Source organism: Musca autumnalis, unplaced genomic scaffold (assembly GCF_047663935.1).
Source record: "Musca autumnalis isolate F117 unplaced genomic scaffold, ASM4766393v1 scaffold_3, whole genome shotgun sequence".
Lineage (NCBI taxonomy): Eukaryota > Metazoa > Arthropoda > Insecta > Diptera > Muscidae > Musca > Musca autumnalis.
Window position 1 is genome coordinate 113138948 of NW_027411866.1, and position 27619 is coordinate 113166566.

General features: G+C 32.6%; 2 protein-coding genes across 15 annotated transcripts in view; one reads left to right on the top strand and one right to left on the bottom strand.

The window, feature by feature from the left end:
* LOC141397516 (serine/threonine-protein phosphatase 2B catalytic subunit 3-like) overlaps positions 1 to 27619 on the top strand; it is a 106050-nt gene that overhangs the window by 66692 nt on the left and 11739 nt on the right. For 10 of the 13 annotated variants that reach the window (XM_073973889.1, XM_073973893.1, XM_073973890.1 and 7 more), the window contains one exon: positions 13866 to 16587. In XM_073973889.1, coding sequence (XP_073829990.1) covers positions 14425 to 16158 — 1734 coding nt within the window. In that variant the 5' untranslated portion in view covers positions 13866 to 14424 and the 3' untranslated portion in view covers positions 16159 to 16587. Of the gene's footprint in view, positions 1 to 9318; positions 9511 to 9626; positions 9661 to 13865; positions 16588 to 27619 lie in introns of those variants that run through there. The other 3 variants (XM_073973900.1, XM_073973892.1, XM_073973891.1) reach the window with 3 other exon arrangements.
* Positions 21142 to 26231, bottom strand: LOC141397519 (uncharacterized). Of its 2 annotated transcripts, none has more exons than XM_073973904.1 (7): positions 26096 to 26231; positions 24839 to 24949; positions 24514 to 24775; positions 22330 to 22550; positions 21915 to 22238; positions 21680 to 21813; positions 21142 to 21603 (listed from the first exon to the last, which is right to left on the bottom strand). In XM_073973904.1, the coding sequence occupies exons 2-7, from the start codon at positions 24885 to 24887 to the stop codon at positions 21313 to 21315; spliced, it is 1281 nt and encodes a 426-aa protein (XP_073830005.1). In that variant the 5' UTR covers positions 24888 to 24949; positions 26096 to 26231; the 3' UTR covers positions 21142 to 21312. The 2 variants fall into 2 exon arrangements, with proteins under 2 accessions (XP_073830005.1, XP_073830004.1); XM_073973903.1 differs by having other exon boundaries at positions 21195 to 21603; positions 24839 to 25096; positions 26096 to 26212.

Below are 27619 nucleotides of genomic sequence, written 5' to 3' on the forward strand. Positions count from 1 at the left end.
TACAGGTACCTCACATAAGATACATGTCCAGTTTCTTATATCCATCCGAAAGCCACTATTTTTTCAAAAATATATAAGATTTTCATGAGATGCAAAATCACTTACCTATTTTTCCCTACATTTCCATTATTTGCTCTCATATTTCCTCTCTTGTTTACGGCGTAAAGTTTACGCAAAACTACCAACGTCGCAACAACTAACAAACCAAACACCTACAGTGCGTTTGTTGTCGAAAAAACAAAGTGATAGGCAGTACGATATAGTTCGCATACACAATTTTTTAATTTCTTTAATATAAAGGCAACATCTAATATCTCAACCTAGTGCTGATAGACTCTACATGTGCAGTATGCAAAGTTCATAGTCGTACACCCCTCAAAAATGAATAAAATCGGTATGAACTTCATATTTTTATGCAAATATGAAACAATTGCTATAACGAAAAAAGTTTTAAAAATAACAAAACTAATTTTGAATTTATTCCGTCATTTAGGTATAGATGGCGCTTGTGTGGGTGGGAAAGTTTTTTTCTTACACCTACACGGAGGAAAAAAAGGCAAACATATTTTGCAATCAGTCCCAAACATAACATATGTTTGGGTCCTGCAAACAAATTTATGTTTGAGTCCTGCAAACAAATTTCAGTTTGGGTGCAAACAACTATTTGTTTAGATCAGCCATTCACGCGTCTTTACGAAAAAGTTAACTACAACTCTCTTTCCCATACAAAAACCCAAAATAGCATTCTTCTCGTGCACCATTGGTTTAGATATAATATAAATACAAACCCAAAAGCCAAAAAACAAACACATGACAGTAAATTTAAATGTAAAACACATTGAAATGTATGCTCACTTGCTCTCAGTAAGCGCTCACTGGCTATCTCTAACCTATACACACGTTTATAAATGGTGGTGGTTTATTGAAAGGCATAAAAATACCAAACACAAAAGCAGCAACAGACACATAGGTACACAAAAATTCCAAAGAAATACATAAAAAGACTTTAATAAAAGAAAAGCGGAATGAAAATAAAAAGTCACACTTTTAAAAAGAAAAAAATATATAGAAAAATCGTTGAACGCTTTTTCTTAGTTGTGAAATAAAACACATTTTTCTCAAAAATGAAATCATCAGCGGGAAATCGGCATCTGGAATCAAATCCATGTTGCAGATATACGTATGCATCTATATGAAAAATTTATTGATGTAATTACCAATAATAAATGCGATTTCTTCTTTGTGCAATAAAACATTTCCATTCACCTTTTTGATTCAATTATAAAATTTACAATTACAAAATGTATTGGGCATTTAATTTACTAAAAAGTACCATTTCTTAAACGTTATGTCAATTTGGTTATCTCATGTAGCTCTAAAGTTTATTTTCAATTATATATCTGCTTACAGTGACTTCGAAAAATATTCACCATAATTCTGATAAATTTTAAAATCATTCTATACGTGAGGTTTTTTCACCGAATCACCTTATAAATAAGGTGGGCCAGGGATATGAGGTTGTAAAAAAGTCATAACCCTAATATACATATGTATGAAAGTTCTAATTTGAAATTTAAAATAAAAACCTACAAACGTAATTTACTGCAACAATGTTTCATAGATGAAAGTACTTCACTCTCATTATTTAATATTTTTTTTAACAAATGGTTATTTTTGTACTGTGTGTGGAACATCGACCCACCCTATAATACATTGCTTTAAATGGTCATGTAGTATATACCCCATAAACATTTTATAATATTTTAATTTTCGTTTTGAAATAATTGTCGTCGTTATGCAGCAATGAATGACAACTGAATTTTAATTACAGTTTTTATTTTACCAAAGAGAATTAAAATTTGTCACACCCTACATTAAAAAAGGGAGGTAAATTAAAGGTACTTACATATGTATATAACAAAAGTCTCAAACAGTAAAATGTTTAGCGATTCATTGAGGACAATATCTGCTTTGACCTATTTTTACAAAAACAAAAAAAAAATGCAGATAACGTAAGCCGATTTTTTTGGTTCCCTCGAGTTTAAAAAAAAAAAAAAGTTAAGTGGGAACTTTTCTTAGGTACTACCACCACAGATAAATTATCCTTGCCAAATAACCTATTATGTTTACTCAGACCTCAGTTGATCTGCTGTTTGCCATTTCGACTTATTGTAGGGTATTAAAAATAAATCACAACATTTCAATCATGTGGTCTGTCTGTTTGTCTGTCGGTGAGAAGTACTTAATTTGTTTTTCTTAGTTTCTTTGATTTGATTTTCGATTTTGGTATTAGTTTTGTTGAGCATGAGCCAATTGTTTTCAAGCAAATACCAGCAAGCAACGCCACCACCTGTAATAATGCCTAGACAATTGCTAGTCACTGGCAGTTTTTTTGCTACTTTTTTTGTTCGGTCTTCATTTCATGTCTGTCAGTTTATTTGCTTCGTGTGATTTCTTTCTGCTTGTTATTATTTTGTTGTGGTTCTGTGTCTGACAGAAATTATTCCGTTTTTTGTGTGATGGCGGGGGCGGACTGTCTAGTTGTTGTGGTCAAAATCCCACAAGTATTTTTTGTGTATAGCTGGTAAATACACAAATCCATTCGGCGGTTACACACCCGCCCCAATGGAACATATGTATGTTAATATGTACTATATTTTCAGATGTTTTTGGGTATGAATTTGTATACATGTGGATGCGCTTTCAAGTTAAGAGTATACTACTGTCTGACAAAGTGACAGACACTTTTTATGCCACTTGTATTTTTTTCATTTGTGTTTTTGCTTGCCTCCAAAAACATCCGACACAAGTCAACAAGACGTTTTTTTTTTTTTTTGAAACAAAAAAGAGTTGAAAAGGTTAACCTGGGATAATATTATAATTTAATAGCACATGTCATGTTATTTATTAACGTATTCTAAAAGAAATGTATGAGATAGCTCTGTTCCTCTGTTCCTGCCAGAGACTTCAAGTTTTTACCAAATTTTACTTGAAAATTGTTCCCTTACTTTAAGAGGCATACAATTTATATGAGAGCAGTTCACGCCTGACTAATATAATGTCTTTAGTCCCCACATTCAGGCAATGTGGCGTCGATTTGTCCGATTTGTGGGCATCATAACACGATAACTCTCGAAAGGAGTGACCCATCTGGTCTAAATTTTACACAACGTAGATAAAATTGGATGAAGGACTACGAGTGTATCGGTGCACTACTTCGGATACCTTCCCAAGAAAAGTTTACAATTTTTATGCCCTCAGCATTTATGCTTTTATATCCTCAGCAATTATGTTAACACTTTGATACTGGCAAATTGTGCCTCATCGAAATAATGGTTTTAGACCCCAAGTATGTTTGGACAACTTGGAGTTGATTTAGCCATGTTCGTCCGTCTGTCTGTCGATTTGATCAACAATTTGGTTTTCGTAATATTTTGTCCAAACTTATTTTAAGTTCGAAGATGGGCCATATCGGTCTACGCCCTCCGGTACCTCCCCCACAAAAGTTAATTTTTTTCGGAAAAATTATGCGCACGATAACTCTCGAAGGGGCCAATAGATTTGTGTCATGTTCGAATATGGACTCTATCAGTCCACTCCATCGGGTAGCAACCACACAACATTTCGAAAAAGTGCAGTTTAGGACCTGATCTCGAATCGCTTTGATTTTTGTTGCAGCCACTTGTATTCGCTGCCCCCGTTACGACGATACATGTTTTTTCAGGGGCGAGTCCATACTTCCTGAGAAAATAGCCCGAAAGGTGTAAAAAATCCCATTGCACCACGTGTAGTGATTGGAGCCCACGATAACTCTCGAAAGGATTGGTCCAATATTTTAACCAAACTTAGTATAGTTCGAAGATGAGCCATATCGGTCTAATTCTTCGGGTAAAGTTCGAAGTTTAGCCATATCGGTCCACTCCTTCGGTCCGCGAGGACCATCTACTGTAAAAATTTTCAAACGGTCCTGACATGTCCTTAAACTGCACATTCGCGATATAGTCCATATTCAAACTTGATAGAGCTTTTTGGCAGTTGGAACTTAATGTAGGTTTGAAAGAAATTTTACTATGTCTAAAGTTTTGGGCCAAATCGGATACTCAATTGGTAAGTTTTTATGCTCGTCAGTCATTTGAGTTGGTGTCGGCACGGTTATTTAGAGCTATTGGGATATTATCTCAGTATGGACTTGCCCCCGAAAAAGTTATATCGTCGTAAAAGGGGTCACGAGCACAATACGCTGCAAAAAATTTGATGTCGTTCCTAAAGCTAAAAATTTTGTGTGGTTGGTAACTGAAGGAGTGGACCGATATAGTCTATATTCCAAACTGATCTACATATATCTGGAGGATATATTAGACGTGCAAAGTTTGGAACCCTTCGTTATGACTTTTTACAACCTCATAACCCTGTATTATAGCGTGATGAGTTTCTACATAAGATTACATAAAATCTTAATTATAAAGTGATTCAATAAAAAAGCTTCCGCACAAAAAGCTTTTAAACTTTTTATTCTCCATTATTGTTTCTCAATAATTTTATTATCGTATTATTAGATGTATATTTAATTTTATATTATATGTAACTTTATTTCATATATCATAACAATTAAAAGTGGTTTATGCGGGACCTTTTGCAATATTTAAATGGAATAAAAGTTATTTTAGCCATTAATAGGCAAAGGGTCATTCAGGTGAAAACTTTGTTTTCACTTCATAGCATTTTTTCAAAAATTTTTTTTCAAGTATAATTTTTTTTTTATAATAAAATGGAATGAATGTAATTTTAGCCATAAATAGACAAAAGTTCATTCATTCTCACTGCAGGAAATCATTCGTGAAAAAAAATGTCAAAAAGTCATAACCCTAATGAACATTTTCATCGTACCAAAGTGTCTACACTAACCTCGTTAGCCTTAAGTCTGAGGGTATAAATCCCCGTTATTTGGTAATGGATTTTTTTTGTTTTTGCTAGATTATATTGAGAAATTCTCCTCAATGTGATCAACCAACCTCATTTAAGGCAGTTTCTACAGACTTTCCCTTGATGTACGCGTGCCGAGCATTATCATCCTTGTATTTATAAACTTCACGTTACAGGCAGGAATGTGAATAAAAAAATATTTATTTGTTTTGGAATACAATGTTTTTCTTTTCAACAACTATTTTTTTGTTCTTATCTATTATTAATCAAATAGTTTTTTTACTTTAATGTAAATAATGTGTTCATTAATTAATTAGTTTTTTCACTTATTTTTGTTTGGACAGAATTATTAAAAACGGTAGTATTAATACTCATATGTATGAATATATGAAATATTAGTTTGAGAGCAATTTAATGCTTTAAGGAGGTCTGAAATATTAACGGAATGATATTTAAGAGAACACTCGGGGGGAAATTTAAACATGAACTTGTTTAATTCGTACGTACTCTAGCTGGCTTTTTACAGAATATTTATTCCATAATCCGAACTAAGAAAATATCTCCAATCCTCTCAGTTTGTTGCTGTATTTTCCCAATCTGGGATATGGCGTTTTCTGATGTTGTATTTCACTTGTTCGATCCATCGAAGTCTTGAACTGCTAGTGAGCCAGCAAGCGGCCCGTATTTATACGTCTTTTTAGCGGGTTCATCATCACTCATACTTATGACATGGCCTAGTCAACGCAATGGTTGTATCTCTATACGTTTAACTATACCGATGTCCATGTATAGTTGATACAGCTTGTTGTTCATATGGCATCGTTATTCACCTCCAACGCAAATTGGCCCGTAAATCTTTCGAAGAATTTTTCTCTCGAACACACCAAGCACTGCCTTATCTGCTTGCGCAAGTAACCATGCTTCGGAACTATACATTAGCATGGGCAGTATCAATGTTTTGTAATGTGTTACTTCTGTTTGACGAGATGTGGCTTTATTCTTCAACTGCTTACTTAGCCCAAAGTAGCATATGTTGGCCAACGCTATTCTTCTTCTTATTACACAACTGGTGTTGTTTGTTGTGCTTATGAGGTAGACGAAGTCTTTTACTACCTCAAAATTTTTGGTTGGTGCGAGATCTGTCGACGTATTACGCTTCGATAACATCAACTTAGTTTTATCGCCGTTTACTGTCAGACCGACTTCAGCAGATTTCCCTCGACTCTTGCGCAGGTATCAGTCACTTTCTTTACCGATCGACCCATGATGTCAATATCTTCGGCATGGGGAAGTAACATATAACTGTTTATATATGGTAACATGGGGCGGCTTCGCCACTGGGGCGCCTAGGCCAGCGCCGATTTTCTCGAAAACTACAGGTGTTAGAAAAATTCGTTAAATGAAAAATTGTGAGTTTAACGAAGATCTATCATCATTTGTCATTTGTATCATAGATATGATTTCGGCTGCCCCATGTGTGGGGACGCTTCTCCACTTTTTGGACATTTTGTAAATTGTCAAAAATAATATTTTAAAAACAAAATTATAAGATATGATAATATTTTTAAAAAAAATAATATTTGAAAATATTTTAACGGTGTCGATATGAGAATGTTTTGAACAAATAATGTTGCTAAAACCTACAAAATACCGAAAATCAGGAGGTACGCTTCTATAGGGAATATAGGAAGACGTCGACCTATCAGGATAATTCTATTCTACAAATTTCAGGCATTTCTATGGGGACCTTTACCGACGATTTACAGTCGGAAAGGTTTTTGCCTCCAACGCACAGAGGGGAAACATAGGCCTAAAGTTGCTCAAAACTCAAAATATGAAAATCGTTTTTTTATGAAAAAAATGTTGATAAACGCAACCACACTCTTTTCTACATTTGCTATAACCATCCTCGACTTTGTAAGATTAACCAATCCAATGCAGCAGTCGATTGAACTCAGCCATACTGAAAACAAAAAGTAAATTTTCGAAAACAAAGAAATTAGGTGGACATTAAAATGACATTATTTCCGCGAAAATTTATATTTTTCAAGATTTATTGTTTTTGTACAGTCTCAAAACAAGATTTGCATTTAAAATTTTCAGATTTATTTTACATTTTTGCTCTTTAATAATGGTGATACATATCCTCTTTGTAACAATTTTTTATGATAATTTTTAAGATTACTAAAATTTCAATAGTGAAAAAGTCTATTTCCCCGTCGTTTCCCGACCATAGTTTCTTCTAATGTTTTATGCGCTTGAATCTCAAATATCAGATTCAATCATAAAAAATTGCGCATATTTGCGCCATTCCTAAAAAATCTAATTTTTCTCAACTAAAATATGAAATATTTTTATATGGAATTGCAAATTTTGTTCCGCCTTATAACCGGGACTCTTATTTATCAGACTAAACCAACACCTATCAAATATGTCTGCATTATTCAGAAATATTCCCGGCTTTTCTCATGTGAATTGAGAAAAATTTAATTTAAGTAAGTTTCAAAAAATAAAATTTGGAATGAAATATATGTATATGGGACTATAAATACATCTGTACCGATTTGTTTGAAAATTGGCTCAATGTTTTTTGTTGGCTAGTTCAGGTTGCATGTGTCAAATTTCAGTGATTTTGGTGCATTTTTATCTCATATCAGATCTCATTGGAAGCTGCATCCAAATCTGGACCGATTTTCATTATTTTCTATACGATTAATCCTTGTACAAAAGATATGCTTTGTGAAAAATTTTATATCAATCCGACTATAAATGAGCTTTCTAGGGCTTTTGATCAAATTTTAACACAAATTTCCCCTCTGTGCAACGTTGTATAATTACCAAATTTAAGCCATTTCGGTGGGTTGTTGCGGGGGTATATGACGGCGTGGACCTGTACCGACTAATTTCTGGGGGGAAAGTTTTATACCACCAACGAAAACTAAATACCAAATTTCAGCCATTTCGGTGGAATATTGAAGCAACATCTTTGAAAATACCGAAAATCGGGGGGTTCTGTGGAGGCTATATGAAGGCGTGGACCTATACCTACAAATTTCAGGTGGAAAGTTTAATACCTCCGACGAAGACTAAATACTAAATTTCAGCCTTTTCGGTGGGATATTGAGGCCACAACCTTCAAAATACCGTAAATCGGGAGGTACAGTTCTATGGGGGCTATATGAAAGCGTAGACCGATTTAGCATTTTCAATACCAAACATCCTAGGAGTGATAGAAACTTCTATACCAAATTATCTATCTTAAAAATTGCGAGCTGTATCTTGATTTCAACAGACAGACAGCCGGACGGACTGACGGACATGGTTATATCGACTTAAATTTTATGCTTTATATTTATATATGGGGGTTTCTCAGTGAAACCGAACAATTTCAAGATGAGGTTTTTGATTTCCCTTACTTTTTGCTGTGGTGATGCTGCTCATCAGCAAAACACTTTAGTATATTTTCAGAATTTTTTTGACAAACGGTTCCAGAGATATCGCGCCTTTAAAATGTCAAATTCTGTTAAAACTATGTGCAAAGAAATACTAGTAATCACCACAGCAATAAATAAGGGAAATCAAAAACCTCATCTTGAAAAATTGTGCGATTACACTCAGAAATCACCATATACTTATACATATTTATACTTTATGGGGTCTCAGACGAATATTTCGATGTGTTACAAACGGAATAACAATTATAATTATACCCTCCATATTATGGTGGAGGGTAAAAAAAGGAAGATAATTTTTGTAAAATAAGAATTGCATGCAACATAAGGAGAATAAATCGCAAGCATAAGTTTTAAAGTTTTAAAAATTTTAATAATTAAAAAATATTTTTTTCTTAGAATTGTGTGTAAAAATGCGAAAATCGACAAACATTAGCAGTCATTACAACAAATTTAAAAATCTTATTTTTGCTCTCGTGACAAATTGCAATTTTGTACTTATGTCGTTTTATGCGAAAACAACAGATTTATTGCATATATTTGTAGACGTTACGGATTATAATTACTTAAAATTCTTAAGCAATTATTCATTATAAAAGAAATTAGATTTTTTAAATAATAAAATAACAAACATACATACATGTACATATGTATACATACAAAATTATGCATCAAGTCATGGTCTGATGGACTTTCTCTTTGCTGTTGACTGTTCAACACACAACATGTTCTTTCTTTTTAAAACTTTTTTTTGACAATTTTGAATTGCAAATATACAAAAATATACATATGTAGGTATGTGCACAATTATATGTATTTATTTATGTATATTTAGTTTTTATTTATTTATTTATTTTTTTTTTTTTGCTTATAGTATATTAATTGTTTTTAATTATTTTTAGTAGCCCAGCACCAAAAAAATAAGTGTTTTTTGAAAAAATGCATATACATTTTTCTACAAGGTTTAAAGTCAGTCTTTATTTGTTATTTGCCAAAGTTTGTTCGCTATTTGTTCGCAACTAACGAAAATAAATAAACAAATAAAAAGTAATTCATTAGCAAATAAAAAGCGTCATTACCATTTTAGTTGGTTATTTGTTTATTAAATTTTTATTTAACTTTGTTTCTGTCGATGGTAATTACCACGAGCATGTTTTTTTGTTGTTTTTTTTTTAATCTCTTCTATTAATTAAACTAATCTTGTCAATATAATTAATTAATTATCCCTGTGTGAGTATGCCATGGACACAGCAATTCTTTCGTACGTCTGTCTGTCTGTCTAGTGGTAAGCAAATCGCTTTCATTAACATGTTATTTCGAAATCTATGCTAAAATGCCAATAAATTTATTTACAACAATCTATTAGCATCAGCCAACAACTACAACAACAGAAGCAGCAAGTGGTGTAATTGAAAATGTAGAAAATATTTAATTGAAAATTAAATTTTAATCCTTTTGAAAAGAAAGATTATATTGATAGCTATTGGAAAAAATTCTTATAATTAAAGAGGATAATAAATAATACTTACAGAGAAACTAATTTTGCAAAAATATAGATATGGATTCGCTCTTTCGGGTACATCCAACGACTCTCAAATCGTACCTCCCTAACAAATGTCCAACAATATATATAATTTACCAAAGGTATCGTGTTTATCGTGGCTTATATAAAACGTCTATGGAGTTATCATTTCGGGCCTACCCCTGACCCCGGGCCTAACCCTTTCCTAATATATTAGTTGTTTTAGATCCCAAGTATATTTGTACGAAATCCGTTTGGAGCCGATTTAGCAATGTCCGTCCGTCTGTCTGTCTGGCTTTAGCGTATGATAACTCTCAAAGGAATTAACGACTCTCAAATCGTACCTCCCTAACAAATGTTCAACAATATATATAACTTAATATAATTTACCAAAGGTATCGTGTTTATCATGGCTTATACAAAACGCCTATTGAATTATCATTTCGGGCCTACCCCCTGACACCGGGCCTAGCCCCTGCCTAATATATTAGTTGTTTTAGATCCCAAGTATATTTGTACGAAATCCGTTTGGAGCCGATTTAGCAATGTCGGTCCGTCTGTCTGTCTGGCTGGAGCGTATGATAACTCTCGAACGAATTAACCGATTTGGTCCAAAATTTGGCATTTGTAATATTTTGTTCAAACTTAGTTTAAGTTTAAAGATGGACCATATGGGTCCACTACCTACGGTACCTTCCCCACAAAAGTTAAATTTTTGTCGCAAAAATTATGGGCAGGGTAACTCTTGAATGAACTTACTAATTTGGTCTATACTTTGCATATCGTAATATTTCTACCAGAAGTAGATAAAGTTCGAATATAGTCTATATCGGTTGACTCCTTCGGGTACCCCCACAAAATAATTCGGAAGAGTGCAGTTTAGGACCTCCTCTCCAATTCTTTTTAATTTTTGTTCTAACAACTTGTTGCTGCCCCCCTTACGTCGATGCAATTTTTTCAGGGGCAAGTCCATACTTCCTGAGAAAATGGTGCGGTAGTTGTAAAAAAAAAAACGCTAAGGAACCATGTGTAGTGGATGCAGCCCACGATAACTCTCGAACGAATACACCGACTCGGTCCAAAATTTGGCAGTCGTAATATTCTAATAAGGGCCATATCGATCCACTCCTTTGGGTACCTCCTCCCCAAATTTCTAAACTTTTTGCTAAAATTGTGCATCTCGAAGGCAGTAACTATGCCTATGCACATCGTGATATTTCTACGAGATATAGATCATTTTATAATATGCACTATATATGTCAACTCCCTCGGGTACCTCCCACACAAAATTTCGGAAAAGTGCAGTTTAGGACAACCTCTCGAATCGTTTTAATTATTCTTGCAAAAGGTTACACTCAAGGCACCAATTACGATGAAACAGGGTTTTTGAGTGGCAAGTCCATACTGTAATAAAGTTGGTGCTTATAGGTCCATTCCATTCGGTACCTCCCCCACAAAATTCAAAAATATTCGCTAAAACGGTACACGTTATATCTCATAAACGGAGCAACAGATTTGGTTCAAACTTTGGAACTCGAAATATTGTGTCCAAACTTAGTTCATGGTCAAAAGTGTACCCTATCGGTCCCCTGCTTGAGGTAACACCCACACAAATGTCCCACATTTTTGTTTATGTGCGGTTAAGGGTCTGTTCGAGGATCCTTTGGAAACTTTTACAGAAGATACTCATAGTGTCTCTGTTTACATCGATACGAAGGCTGCACGAAAATTATCTGGCTGGCCTATGCAACACCGCGTGATGCCCGCCGCCATTTGAATTGTTTTTACAATTTTTAATCTAAATGTACTCAGGACAGTTTGTCCTATAACCATGTGTTGTATTGTTTACAGTGACTAGAAAAAATCACTTTTGAAAAAAAAATTGAATTTACTTGTGAACATTTTCGTCCAATTATTTGTCACAAATTTCGACGTGGATAATCACGGCAAGAGTGCATCAATCAAATTAAATCTTTGTATGTCGATAAAGGGCCATCCAATAGCACAATGAAAAACTGGCCGATACTCGCAAAAAACGAAGGTCCTGAGGGTCGTGCAAAAACGGTCGTTGTGCCAGAAAAAAATTAAGCCTTGCGTGAACGGATGCAAGATCGCCATGTTATATACTGTGAGATATAGACATCCTTGGGCATTTTTCCACCAACTAACATTTGATATTGCATGAACACATGACCGCAAAAATGGAATTTTCTCGTTAGATCCGGTAAAATTGGACAATCGCTCAGAAAAGGCTCTTGTGGATTGGTACAAAGATATTGTAAGATCATCAAAGACAACGAATGCTAGATCTGTGCTTAGGAGCCCGAAACAAAACAGGAATCGACCGTGTAGGTCTTCGAAAGCGAGCCAAATCCAACGAAATTTGTTCACATAAGAAGCACTTCGAAGCAAATGGTCGCCTGTTTCTTCGGCAAAACTGACCGTGTGGCGACTATACGGCTTGAGAAATGTTGGACGGTTAATTGTGAGTGTTTGCCTCATGTTTCCGGAGAAATTCGAAAAAATAACGAATGAATACGAATCATTCTGCATCAAAACAATGCGAGCTCACACATATCAATTCAAACCAGCTCCTGTTTGACCGTACAAAACGTGCAATTGATGGGTCATCAGACTGTGGATCCAATAACTTCATTTAATTCCCGCACATCAAGACATAAAGGGCGTGGTCAACAATTTTCGTCGCCAGAAGAATATGTTGAACAATTGGTTTGGGCGAATGAAGAAGTACATTAATCATGCTGGAGACTGCTTAAGAAAACAATAAAACTATTTTTGTTGGTAAATATTCGCGTTTTCATAGTTAGGCCAGATGATTATCGTGCAGCCCTCGTAATATGTTTTTCGTGGGCAAGTCCATGTTTCCTGATATAATGGTCCAAAGGTCTAAATTTTATGGTGACCAACTGAAATGAATGGTAGTACTTTTTTTCTCGTTCGTTAAATTTCTCCTCCTACTGTTGCCCTGTGATACGAAATTTTACGTTCACAAGACCCATTTTGTATTTAATGGAAGACACTCAGTCGATTCCTCCGACACTCATCCGTTTGATCCGCTGATCTGTTTTGCAGCCGCCCAAAATATCAACTAGGCATTTCTCTATACTCAGTTATGCTCCCAGAAGGCAATTCCGTTACAAAATATAAACTATATGTGAAGGAGGGTTTAGACGGCAGCTTTCCTTTCCTTTCTTTGATCGATTTTCTCATTTTGAATTAGCTGAACTCTTAAGTCACTGAAGGTTCTTAAGCTTATTAATATTTCAAATATTTTGGAATCTGAGCGGACTTCCTCTTTAAGGTAAAACACAGGGCTCTACATCTATGAACATATTTCCCCCCCCCTCAACCCAAAAACTCCCTCATTAACTACTTTGTAATATGCAAATATATTTTAAAACTAAACAAAAACAAATTTTTATCTTAAAAAAAAAAATCTCATCGTCAATCGCCTTCAATCTAATAAAACAACAACAAAACTGGTAATTAGAGGCCAAATATCGTTGAATGGTTGCTTGGTGGCGTCTAGTGGTCAAATAAAAGTTAAACAATAATGGCTTTTCTCGAAGGAGTCGTTGTTGTTGCTTATGTATTTTTGTGCCAATTAATTAGAAGATAATGACTAAGTAAAGCCAATTAGACACGAATATCCAATGAGTCTATCATCAGGAAGAAGGACGGTCGGACGGACGGAGAGTCTAAGTACATCAAACACATATCAATATGTAAATTAGATTGCCTAGATGGCTGACTACCTCGTTGGGGTCATAAACACCCTTGGCTTTGTACGCTAGTACATATATAGGGTGTAAAATGGCGTCCAACAGAAGTTCTTTATAAGATTTAAATATTTCTACAAAAACATTTCTATTTCTTGAATTGCATTAATTTTTTATATCCATTTGATTTAAACATTATTTCTCTTATTCTTCTTGTTCTCTTTACAGGTCACTGTGACGTTTGTATAGCTTAGCATACAAACATTTTCTATTTATACACACACACACACACTCACATTTACCCCCGAATATAGTCAGTCACGTATAAGCAAAATCATATTGCTTGCTTCCTTGTGTGTTTTGCCTTGGAAAAAAGAAGCTTTGCCACATTTACCAAAACGGACTAAGGATACAACTGGAATATTGCAAGCAGAGTACAGGAGGGAGAACACACAAATCCTTGAGGCACTCTAAGTTAAAGCAAGGAAACACGAAAAAAACAACCCATCAAAGGGAAACATTTTAAAAGTTCAAAACGCAATATAACGAATTAAGAAGGAGATAATAAAAAAACAGTAACACAATTCCCAAATCGAACCAAACGATACAAAGGAAACAAAGCTTTAAAACATATTCATCACCCCCAGCCAAACATTCAATTTTTGGAACGTGAATTAAACAAAAAATACATTTCTTTCTTTGGCTGGGAAACCCCTAAACGAAAAAGAAGAAAACTCTTCATCATCAGCATCGCCATTGTCATCTTCAGGATATAAACGAACGAAACATGTCTTCACCAGCCACCCAACATCCACCATCAACACAGCAGCAACAACAGAAAACCACCGCATCCAGTAGCGGCAACAACAACATACATGACAAACAAACAGCTGTAAATTCAAATAAAACCGTAGGCTCAGCAGCAGCTGGTAGTGGCGGCGGTGGTGGTGGAGGTACCACCACCGGTAATAATGTCCATGACAGCCCCATTAAGAAACCACCATTAAATACCAAAGATCGTGTAATCGACAGTGTACCATTTCCCCCAAGTCGCAAACTCACCTCGGCAGATATATTTGATCCACGCACGGGCAAGCCACATCATGATGTCCTTAAGCAACACTTCATTTTGGAGGGACGCATCGAAGAGGATGCGGCACTGAGAATTATTCGTGATGGCGCCACCTTGCTGAGGCAAGAGAAAACGATGATCGACATTGAAGCTCCGGTCACGGTGTGCGGTGATATCCACGGCCAGTTTTATGATCTAATGAAACTTTTTGAAATTGGCGGCTCACCGGCTACCACAAAATATCTTTTCTTGGGTGATTATGTGGATCGAGGCTATTTCAGCATTGAATGTGTCCTCTATTTGTGGTCGCTGAAGATCACCTATCCCACAACCTTGTTTTTGTTGCGCGGCAATCATGAATGCCGCCATCTAACCGAATACTTCACATTTAAACAGGAGTGCAAAATGAAATACTCGGAACGAGTATACGATGCCTGTATGGAAGCATTTGATTGTTTGCCGCTGGCGGCTCTCATGAATCAACAGTTCCTTTGTGTCCACGGTGGCCTGTCACCGGAGATACACGAACTTGATGATATACGTCGTTTGGATCGTTTCAAGGAGCCACCAGCCTTTGGACCTATGTGTGACCTGCTGTGGTCCGATCCGCTGGAGGATTTTGGCAATGAGAAAAATTCCGATTTCTATACGCACAATTCGGTAAGGGGGTGTTCATATTTCTACAGTTATGCGGCTTGCTGTGACTTTTTGCAAAACAACAATCTGCTGTCGATAATACGAGCCCATGAGGCGCAGGACGCCGGCTATCGTATGTATCGCAAATCGCAGACCACAGGATTTCCATCGCTCATCACCATCTTCTCGGCGCCCAACTATTTGGATGTGTACAACAACAAGGCTGCTGTGTTGAAATACGAGAACAATGTCATGAACATCCGCCAATTCAATTGTTCGCCCCATCCTTATTGGCTTCCGAATTTCATGGATGTCTTCACTTGGTCCCTACCATTTGTGGGTGAAAAGGTAACAGAAATGCTAATGAATGTTTTGAATATCTGCTCAGATGATGAGTTGATGAGTGAGCAAGATGAACCCTGTTCGGATGATGAGGCAGCTGCCCGTAAAGAAGTTATACGCAATAAGATTAGGGCCATTGGTAAAATGGCTCGTGTATTCTCGGTATTGCGAGAAGAATCAGAATCTGTATTACAGCTTAAGGGTCTAACGCCCACTGGAGCCCTGCCTCTGGGAGCCTTGTCCGGTGGCAAGAAGTCGCTGACGAATGCCATGCAAGGCTTTTCGCCAAATCACAAAATCGCCTCATTTGCGGAAGCCAAAGGTTTGGATGCGGTCAATGAACGTATGCCGCCACGACGTGATGCCTCACCGTCACCGGCCGAGGAGGATCATCAAAAGACATTGTCTCAACAGGCAGCCGAAGCGGCAAATGCCTTAGCCAGTTCCAATGCGAATTCAATCAATGGATAATTCTAAGTCACATCAACCAACACACACACACATAATCTCAGTCAGTCGTCAGTCACTCAAGAACCACTCACACATACGAAATAAAGAAAAATCAAGATGCAAATGGAAGTTTTTAAAGGCTTTACTATATCTTCAAAAAGTTTATGAACTACTCGCTCTCGCTCTCTCTCTCCAACTGTAATTCTACCTACTACTAGCCTATTGGGGCTGCCTTTCATCTATCTGTCTGTCCATTAATATTTCCTACTTGGTTTTAATTTCTTCATTTGCTGTTTGTCAAGAAGATCGTTTCAAGATGAGTTTGCAGAACCGCTGTCTCCTCTATTTTCTCCGACTTCCGATTAGTTCATCATGTACTTAAGACTCTCTAAAGGGGACATTTTCACTGTCTATCTACAGTTGCCTGCATCATCATAAGTGTTGTGAAAGGTAAGTCGAGTTAATAGAATTTATGTACATTTATTATTAATAGGTTAGGTTTAAGAATAAGCGGTCCTCGGAATAGCAGCCACCTTAGCAAAGTTATATCTATGGGTGCCACCGTGGTGCAATGGTATGCACACCCGCCTTGCACGCATAAGGTCGTGGGTTCGATTCCCCGGCCATGGAACATTAAAACACTTTTCAACGGTGGCAAAATACCCCCCATTAATGTTGGCGACATTTCCTGAGTATTTCAGCCATGTAAAACTTCTCTACAAAAGTGGTGTGTTAGATACGCCGTTCGGACTCGGCGATAAACTGTAGGTCCCATATCATAGAGCTAATGTGAATCGGGGTGCACTCATTGATATGAGAGAAGTCTCCCTTGTCCCTTATGGGATGTTTGTGGAACAATTATATATCTATGTTAAGAGAAAAAGTACGTCGATTGTCAAATAGGCAGCTATTTTACAATCTATAACTAGAAAGCGGAATTTTATGCAACCCCAATCATGTCAAATTTTGGGACTGAGCATATTTTTGGCTTCTGCTTAAACATATGACATATGCAAAATGCATAAATTTTTCATATGCAAAAAATAATATGTGCATATGCAAAATTTATGCATTTTACATATTTTTTACGCAACAAATATTTCAATAAAAGGCACAAAATGTTAGTGTGTACAATTTTTCTGTTTAAAATTCTCTTCAGACAAGTCAATAAAATAAAGAAATGTATAACCACCAGCCAAAACCTTCAATATACCGAAAATCGGAAGGTATCGTTCTATGGGGGCTGTATGAAGGCCTGAACCTAAACCGACAAATTTTAGGTGGAAAGTTTTTTACCCCCAAGGAAGACTTAAAACCAAATTTCAGCCATTTCGGATGGATATTGAGCCCACAACCTTCAAAATACCGGAAATCGGGAGGTATTGTTCTATGGGGGCTATATGAAGACGTTGACCTATACTGGCAAATTTCAGATGGAAAGTTTTGTACCCCCAACGAAGACTTAATACCGAATTTCAGCCATTTCGGTGGGAAATTGAATCCACAACTTTCAAAAAAAAAGGAAATTGGGAGGAACCGTGCTATGGGGGCTATATGAAGACGTGGACCTATACCGAAAAATTTCAGGTGTAGAGTTTCATGCCCCTAACGAAGACCTAATACCAAATTTCAGCCATTTTGGTGGGATATTCAGGCCACAAATCCTTGCCTATGGTTTTGCATATGCTCATTTTATGCAAATATGTAAAAATATGGACATGCAAATTATGCAAACATTTCTGGGCCTAATTCGTTTTATTTTGTGATGAAACGAGTTTCTGTCTAATCAGATTTTCTCTACGACCATCCTTATCATATATGCATTTGCATAGGATTCCGCTGTCTACACGCAAAAAAAAAACGGCCTCTCTAACATATGTCCCAAACATATTTTGCAGCAAACATATATATGTTTGCAACAGTCCCAAACATAAAAAATGTTTGGGTATGCAAACAAATTAATGTTTGGGTGGAAACAAATATATGTTTGGGTGGAAACAATTTTATGTTTGGGTGCAAACAAATATATGTTTGGGTGGAAACAAATTTATGTTTGGGTGCAAACAAATTTATGTTTGGGTGGAAACAAATTTATGTTTAGGTGCAAACAAATTTATGTTTGGGTGCAAACGTATTTATGTTTGGGTGCAAACAAATTTATGTTTGGGTGCAAACAAATTTATGTTTGGGTGCAAACATATTTATGTTTGGGTGCAAACAAATTTATGTTTGGGTGCAAACATATTTATGTTTGGGTGCAAACAAATGTATGTTTGGGCGCAAACAAATTTATGTTTGGGTGCAAACATATTTATGTTTGGGTGCAAACAAATTTATGTTTGGGTGCAAACATATTTATGTTTGGGTACAAACAAATTTATGTTTAGGTGCAAACATATTTATGTTTGGGTGCAAACAAATGTATGTTTGGGCGCAAACAAATTTATGTTTGGGTGCAAACATATTTATGTTTGGGTGCAAACATATTTATGTTTGGATACATTTGCATACTTACGGCAGATATAATTCTATGATTCATGAAAAACTAATTTTAAAAACAATTGTTAATATACACATTTTATTTAAAATAAAGAAATTCAATTCAAAAAGTATATATTATAATATAATAGTAAAAAGTATAATAACATATACATAGTATATTCATATGTATTAAAGCCAATTTATAAATAACTTGTTTTCAGAATTTAAACATAAGTATGATGTGGTTCTTGTGTACAATGAATCCACTGGAAGTGTAAAAAAAAAGTCATCGAGTTCTACTCGAAATGCATAAAAATGGTTATCAAATCCATGATTTAATATTCCCTGCAGACAAAGAATTGGTTGTGGTTGATTAGAAATATGCAAAATAAGTGCGAATTCCGGCAGTTGGTCTTCACTATATCCTATATGCACAACCATTTTGTTTTTATATAAAATGTCATTAATAATTATGTAGTTTGTAATTGAAATAGGATTTTGTAGATGGAATTTCTGTACAATACTTTCCATATCAGATTCTACAACACTTCCTACTTCAATTTTGTTGGTGTAAAACTCTTCAAAATTTAATATAGTATTTGCGATGTTTAGCTGGTATTTTGTGAATAATGTTTTAATTAAATTAACTCTAGAATTGGTGGAAGTTGCACATTTTTTGAAAGGCTGGTGGAACGCTTCGAATCGAATTGATGACAGATGTTTAAGTGGACCAACTTCGTTCATAATTCTTCCATAATGGGTCATATTATGATATTTAGGTTTCAAAGTCGAATTTGATAGTTTCATGTATAAACTGTGGTGCTCTGTTATAAGGTTTGTTAGTATTACGTTTGATTCAATATGTAAGACATCTGAACTACAACATATGTTTAGAATTGCTCTTAGCAGTAAATATAAGTTCCATTCTTCGCAATCTGGAACTAAGTCTCCAATTATTAAAGACAGATTAGAAGAAAATGTTTTCATTTCAGATGCAGACATTTTCAACTTAAATTTCAGAAGAGCATCACTATTTAAAATGGGTGGCTTATTCTTACAATTAGGGCCATAATTAAATACCAAAATCCGATAATTTAACTGTTCTAAAGTAAAAAACTTATATTTTGTAATAAATGAATTTAAAATAAATATCAAATCGTAATGGCAAACACCCTCCAGCAAATCATGCATAACATCAACAGCAGAGTTATTAAGAACATTAAAATGTTTTAATTTATTCCAAACGCATGTTTCTTTTATACCTGTTTGCCTAACATTTGATGCTCCTACATCACCCTCATAATTAATGTCATTTCGCAACAAACTTAAATTTTCTTCACTAGACTTCTGCGTATCGCAACGTTTCATTTTACAAAATCTACAAAAAAAATTGCTGTTAAAACTTTCCGAAAATCCAAGAATAGTGTTCAACCCCAAATTATCGCCTAAAACCAACACAGGAACAAGTTTTACAACCTTAAATTCTTCTATTTCTGAATCTAAAATGATTCCTTCACTTTCTAGGATATTCAGGCAATTTATAAATGGTGTAAATACACGGGAATTTCCGAATTGTTTCCTGTCTTCACTAAAAAGAAGCATTCCTGTATAAATATTTTGTAATTTAGAAGCCATGTGATACGGCGCACAAGCAAATTTTATGTACACACCACAAATTTTTTGGATGCCAGCGTGCGAACCTAGAGCATTATTCGGTTCGAAGTCATCACTGAAAATAAATAAAGGCAAATAAAATATTTCTTTAGATGTTGGATATTTAGACATTATATTTTTCCAGTGATTACTTTGAACGTAATTTTCTATTGTGCCATTATTTTGCTCTGTCAACAAAAGTTGATAATATAGGATTATATCGCGAAGAATGGGGGTAGAATTGAAAAGAACACCAAAAAATATTTTTAAAGGAAATACTCCTACAGTATAATTTATTTTTGTTAAAATTACTGAGTTGTCCGAGTCCATACATTCATTAATCTCATCTTGTATATTATGATATTCAATATCAAAAAATAAGTTACTGCGTTTTAGTTCTGAAATAATTTTGTATTCCGAATCTACTTGGCTTGCTTCTATTAAATTACACACAGATAAAAGTAATTCCTTTTTCTTGTCATTGTCGTCCCAGTTTGAAAGCAGTAACTGCAAATGGATTTCTTCAAGATATTTTTTGTAAAACAAGATTATTTGCCTAGTATTTGTTATTGCTGAATTCCGTGTAATTGTCTTATGACTGTATATTTTAATAAAAACTTTCAAAAATTCCATTCGAATCTGTTCTAATTTTAGAGTCAACAAATTGCTAGATGCGACAACTGGCAATACTTGTAAATATTCGTTTGAGGGGGGCTGAATATCTAGTTCACCACTAACTACTGGTTGATTTTCACTTGAGTTTTCTATAAGTTCGACACATAAATGTTTTTTCAAATGGGATCTAAAAGATTCTATATTTGTGAATTTGCGACTACACACCAGACATTCAAAAAATCTGCAACTTCGGTGTTTTTTTCTGTAGTGTTTTATGAGATCTTTAAGAATATTAAAATTAGATTTGCACAAGTGACAAGTTAATACTGCCATCGTAAAATAATGTTAAACTAAACGAAATGAATTAAAATAAAATAATACAAATCAAGAATATTATAATGCATAAAATACCATTACAATACAAAGTTATTCAAATAAGTCTTTGATTAGAGTTTCGATATGAGGTACCTTTTCGTTTGGTAGCTTAATTTTGAAAATGGACAATTGGACAAATTGCCATACGTGTTTGCACAGCGGTGGGTATGCAACATCTAAAGCCATGACATACATAAATCCAATATTTAGAGCTTCAAGTAGATCGGTGCATTTATAGATGTACCCTGCGATATTAAACTCCGCATAACTTATGTCCTGACCAAATTTTACAAATCTAATTTGTAAGTCCGTAATAGCATCCTCCTTCAGTTGCACAATTGACTGTAAATTAAAATGAAATTGAATTATTTTCCATAATAAGAATTTCTTATTAACATATTTCTTTTAAATTGCTCACCTCATATTCCTTAATAAAACGCTCCTGAATTTCAAATTTACTGGCTCTACCTTTCTTATCTTGCGTTTCATGCCTTTTTCCACTGTGCGGTAAAATGTATGGTATTAAAAGAAGGGCCAATTGTGCTTTAAACCCTAAAAAAATATTTTCTAGTTATTATTTGAATAAACAAAATATTTGGTATAAAATAAAAAAATAAATTAACTAATTAATGTGTTTTAATTTTAGTACTTACGTTCTTCGGTGGAAGTATCGATCTCCGTAATTATGTAACAGACTGTTTTGTCACGAAGATTACGTGCGTGATTCAGAACTTTTGGATATAACTTCAACCAATTTTCCACAGGTTCTGTTGGGGAATACAATAATTCCACGTCGAGAGCGGTTAGGTGGATACCGTTGTTACCTTGTAGCACAGGGTACTTTGAGATATATTCAAATGTAGAAATATTTCCTTTTAATTCATTTCGGCGATATAAATGAGTTTCCTTCCACTTCAAAATAATTGTAGGCAAATCCGAGGTATTCTCAGTAAGGTACTGAATACTATCTGCTTCAGCTGAAATAGTAATCAGTTTTAATTTCAAGGTGTTATAAATTTCTAATACCCTTTACCACATACTGGTGTAGGTTATAAACTTATAACTTACATGAGAAAGGCGCAGTTGGTTTACGCTTAAGTTCCCTTCGAGGTCTACGACTAATTATTCCGTCAGCACTCAAAGATGTCTTTTTATTGTTGTATGCACTCCACAACTTTCCTCTAGCAATACAGCTATTCACAGCGGGGAGGAAGTATGCAGAAGCTAATTCAGTATAAAAAATTTGGACAATCGACTCTGCCAGAGCCTCAAAATCTTCACGTTTAAGTCTGAAGGATGTTTTTTGAAAAATAAATATTTAAAAAAATGATAAAATGAAAATGATTATAGAAGTATAAACAAATAAAAAATTAAAGATATAAAAACTAATAAAAATAATTAGAAAAATTAATTAAAAAATTTATAATGAAAAATAAATTATTAATGAAATTAAAAAAAATAATTATAATAAAAAACAATAAATAATATTAATATAAATTTTTGATGCTAAATTTAAATAAAGTAATGAAAAAAATTAGAAAAAATAATAAAAAGATATTGAGATAATTGAAAAAATAATAAGAATTATATAAAAAATAATATAACATTAAAAGTAGTATTAATTTATTATTTTTGCTTTTGTTAAATTTATTATTGTTTTATCAATTTTCTCAGTAAATTTTATAAAAAAATAATTAAAAAAAAAACAGATATAAAAAAATTTATAATATAAATATAAAAATGAAAAATTGTGAAAAAATAAGAAATGAAATAATAAGATAAAACAAAAAATAATAAAAACATGTAAATAAATATTAAAGAGTTTAGAAGATTAATAAAATAATAATAAATAATAATAGAAATTACAAAAATAATAAAATTCTAAAATTTAAATATTTTGATTTAATTTCTTTTATTTTTTAATTTAATTATAAAAATTAAATAATAATAAATTAAAATAAAAAAAAATAAAATAATAATAATTAAAAAATAATAAAAATTACAAAAATAATTAAATTCTAAAATTTAAATATTTTGATTTAATTTCTTTTAATTTTTAATTTAATTATAAAAATTAAAAAATATAAATTAAAATAAAAATAAAATAATAATAATTAAAAAATAATAAAAATTACAAAAATAATAAAATTCTAAAATTTAAATATTTTAATTTAATTTCTTTTAATGTTTAATTTAATTATAAAAATTAAAAAATAATATATTAATATAAAAAACATTAATAAAATAATAATAAAAATTACAAAAATGATTAAATTCTAAAATTTAAATATTTTGATTTAATTTTTTTTTTAATTTTTAATTTAATTATAAAAATTAAAAAATAATAAATTAATTAATAAAATAAAAAAAACATTTTATATTAATTTATTATTTTTTATTATTATTTTATTAATGTTTTTTATATTAATATATTATTTTTTAATTTTTATAATTAAATTAAACATTAAAAGAAATTAAATTAAAATATTTAAATTTTAGAATTTTATTATTTTTGTAATTTTTATTATTTTTTAATTATTATTATTTTATTTTTATTTTAATTTATATTTTTTAATTTTTATAATTAAATTAAAAATTAAAAGAAATTAAATCAAAATATTTAAATTTTAGAATTTAATTATTTTTGTAATTTTTATTATTATTTTATTAATGTTTTTTATATTAATATATTATTTTTTAATTTTTATAATTAAATTAAACATTAAAAGAAATTAAATTAAAATATTTAAATTTTAGAATTTTATTATTTTTGTAATTTTTATTATTTTTTAATTATTATTATTTTATTTTTATTTTAATTTATATTTTTTAATTTTTATAATTAAATTAAAAATTAAAAGAAATTAAATCAAAATATTTAAATTTTAGAATTTAATTATTTTTGTAATTTTTATTATTATTTTATTAATGTTTTTTATATTAATATATTATTTTTTAATTTTTATAATTAAATTAAACATTAAAAGAAATTAAATTAAAATATTTAAATTTTAGAATTTAATTATTTTTGTAATTTTTTTATTTTTATAATTATTATTTTTTTTTTATTTTAATTTATATTTTTTAATTTTTATAATTAAATTAAAAATTAAAAGAAATTAAATTAAAATATTTATATTTTAGAATTTTATTATTTATTGTATTTTTTTTTATTAATTTTCTTAATATTTTATTATTCTTTCTTAAACTCATAAAAAATTGGAGATTATTATAGTAATAAAAAATTCTTACATTCTGTTGGGGTCTTCTTTCAGACATTCGTCAATGATGGCCTTTGAGATTTTCACCCTATCTTTATTTTCAAGGCGTTTTTCCTCAATAAAAGTTCGCCAGACTTTGTTTACAGTAGGTATAGATTTTATGAATTGTACGTCGTACAAATTCTTTGAAATTACAAATGTTTTTGGGATAAGCTCCTCAGAACCTGCTAGGGATTCACTTTCCGACAAAGCACCACTAACTGTGGATGCTGATGCCACAGATCGCACGGAATCTAAATGAACATAAAATATGTAAATACATTATAAAAAAGGAAAAATAAATGCAGTATTCTTACCTCCAAGTTGCAACTCAATTTGAAATGTTGGTGTTGACATATATTGCATAAGAATTTTTCCAAATTGGTCTTCTTTTATTTTTGTACCGAACACTGAGGCTGTAATATTTTCTGGGGAATAAATTTTAAATTCCAATTTAGCCGCTTCAATAAAATTTTTAAAATCGAAAGGCTCAGGAATTTCGACAAATAACTTGTCCTCCCCCAAAACCGTTGGTATCAACATGTTTTAAAAAGTTTATACGTGAATTGTTGACGCTTCAAAATGAATAAAATGAAATTGAAATGAAATGAAACAATGACAAATATGCAAACGAAAACAATAGTGATACCACAGCGAAAGAACAAAACAACCAAAAAGAAGAAATCAAGCAAAAAGAACAAAAACGTAAAAAAATTTACTCGTCTCCAAGTGCGTATGTATGCGTTAGAAGAAACGCGTGTTTTTTGTTGTTGCTGTTGAGACGATTATTTCTTTCCATCGTCATGCATGCAAAAAAGGCCTACTTGTGAAAGAAATCGTCACAACAACAAAAACATGACTCGCATGTAAGTCAGCGGTCCGTAGAGTGTGCTTACTGAGAGCAAAAGAATTTATGCTCTTTTGCTCTCAGTAAGCACACGCTGACTATCGCTGCTGCAAGTATGTGCGAAATGCATGCGTTAGAAGAAACGTGTGTTTTTTGTTGTTGCTGTTGAGACGATTATTTCTTTCCATCGTCATTCATGCAAAAAAAGGCCTACTTGTGAAAGATGTCGTCATAGCAACAAGAAAAAAACACACAAAAAACTTGACAATTATGAAAGCAAATGTTGGTATTTAAAGTGTACAACTCGAGATCTTTTGTTTCATTTATTTTGCGATGCATCTACCTTCGTAATTGTCAAATTTTTTGTATGTTTTATTCTTGTTGCTGTGACGACTTCTTTCACAAGTAGGGCTTTTTGCTTGCATGACGATCGAAAGAAATAATCGTCTCTACAACAAAATACAAGCGTTTCTTCTACCACATACACACACACACACTTGTAGACGAGTCAAGTTTTTTGAATGTTTTTGTTGTTGCTGTGACGACTTCTTCCACAAGTAGGCCTTTTTTGCATGCATGACGATGGAAAGAAATAATCGTCTCAACAGCAACAACAAAAAACACGCGTTTCTTCTAACGCATACATACCGCACATACTAGCAGACGAGACAAATTTTGTTCGTTGTTTTGTTCTTTCTTTGAATTATAATTATAGTTTTATACTTACAATTTGTAGAATTTTCGTTTGCCACTCACTATAATTATTTTTACCACTTTAATGCAAATTTTCAGACTTATATTTTCAAACACCTTTTAATTTCTTCCGCGCGCTTCGATCGTGTCATACACAAACAATCAACTACACGAATGAGAGATTAGAGTTCTAAGCCGACAATTATTAGAAGGCGTGACGGCGTGAATATGATTTTACATATGCCAGCGGCCGCTTAAAAAATTTTGGCTGGCGGTTTATTTAAATTTCAATCATATTCTTAGTGCTTGTACACACGTTGGATCTTTTGTTGAATTCACCATCGTTTTCGTACTCAAAGGGTTGCACTTTTTCGTAATATTATAACAAGAGTAATTTTTGTTACAAACACGTACGACTTCCCATAAATGTTATTGTTGTTAAATACATATATTTATAAATTGTTATAACAAAATTATTGTGATAAAAGTCCTTAAAACTGATATATGTAAATAACTTTCAATGTTTCTCGATAAATGTAATTGAAGATCATTTCATCATAAAAGTGTCACAAGTTGCTGCATCACCATTTTTTAGCGGTGTTGCAAAAAATGGTAGTGTTACATTTATCGAGAAATATTGAAAGTTCAGTTTTAAGGACTTTTATCACAATAATTTTGTTATAACAATTTATAAATATATGTATTTAACAACAATAACATTTATGTGAAGTCGTACGTGTTTGTAACAAAAATTACTCTTGTTATAATATTACGAAAAAGTGCAACCCTTTGAGTACGAAAACGGTGGTGAATTCAATAAACGATGCAACGTGTGTACAAGCACTAAGAATATTCATACGAACGGCGGTTTGTTGCCGGCGGTGTGATTTTGAAGCATAACTTTGAAATTGAACCATGGCACCAAGGCACATTTAATAAGGTAGTTGCAACGTCAAATAAATATGATGATCAAAAGTTGTAAAACAAGGCATTGATTTCAACGAATTTAAGCAACAATTATCACTTTTATATATTTAGCAATTAAAATAGTTGTCGGTTGAGAAAATTATCTTATGGCAAAATAATTCATATTTTTGACCATTTTTTCATTGTTGTGTTTTCACATAAAATGTGTGCTGTCAAATATTTATATTGCTTTTGTAAAGCAAATACAAATTATTCGAATTACATGTGAAAATTGTGTAGTGCTGATTGGTATAAAAAATTGGATGCAAATCTAAGCGTCAATGCGAATTGAATTTCTGTACAGATTTTGACATTTTATGTTATCACAAAAGTTTTGATATTGTAGCAATTCGAATTATTCTACCTTATTAAATGTACCTTGTGCCATGCATTGAACAGAAACATTGCACAAACATACAACGTACCCCTGCTGACACAAAAATAAAAAATTTATATGAAAAATTGTGAATATTTGATTGGTTTTTGTAATAATGAGTTTATTTATACAAGCCTAATGAAATTTTTTTGAAAAAAAATTATGTGAATCTACCTCTCAATTGTGCCATGAACAGAAGCAAACAATTTGTATTTA

What these genes read in the sequence shown, in the direction of transcription:
- LOC141397519 (XM_073973903.1), bottom strand. Translation starts at nt 25,064, where the DNA reads ATGTTGATACCAACGGTTTTGGGGGAGGACAAGTTATTTGTCGAAATT. An exon ending in AAAGAAGACCCCAACAGAAT is followed by an intron (nt 22,551 to 24,513) that starts GTAAGAATTTTT and finishes AACATCCTTCAG; the next exon opens with ACTTAAACGTGAAGATTTTG. An exon ending in CGATACTTCCACCGAAGAAC is followed by an intron (nt 21,814 to 21,914) that starts GTAAGTACTAAA and finishes ATATTTTTTTAG; the next exon opens with GGTTTAAAGCACAATTGGCC.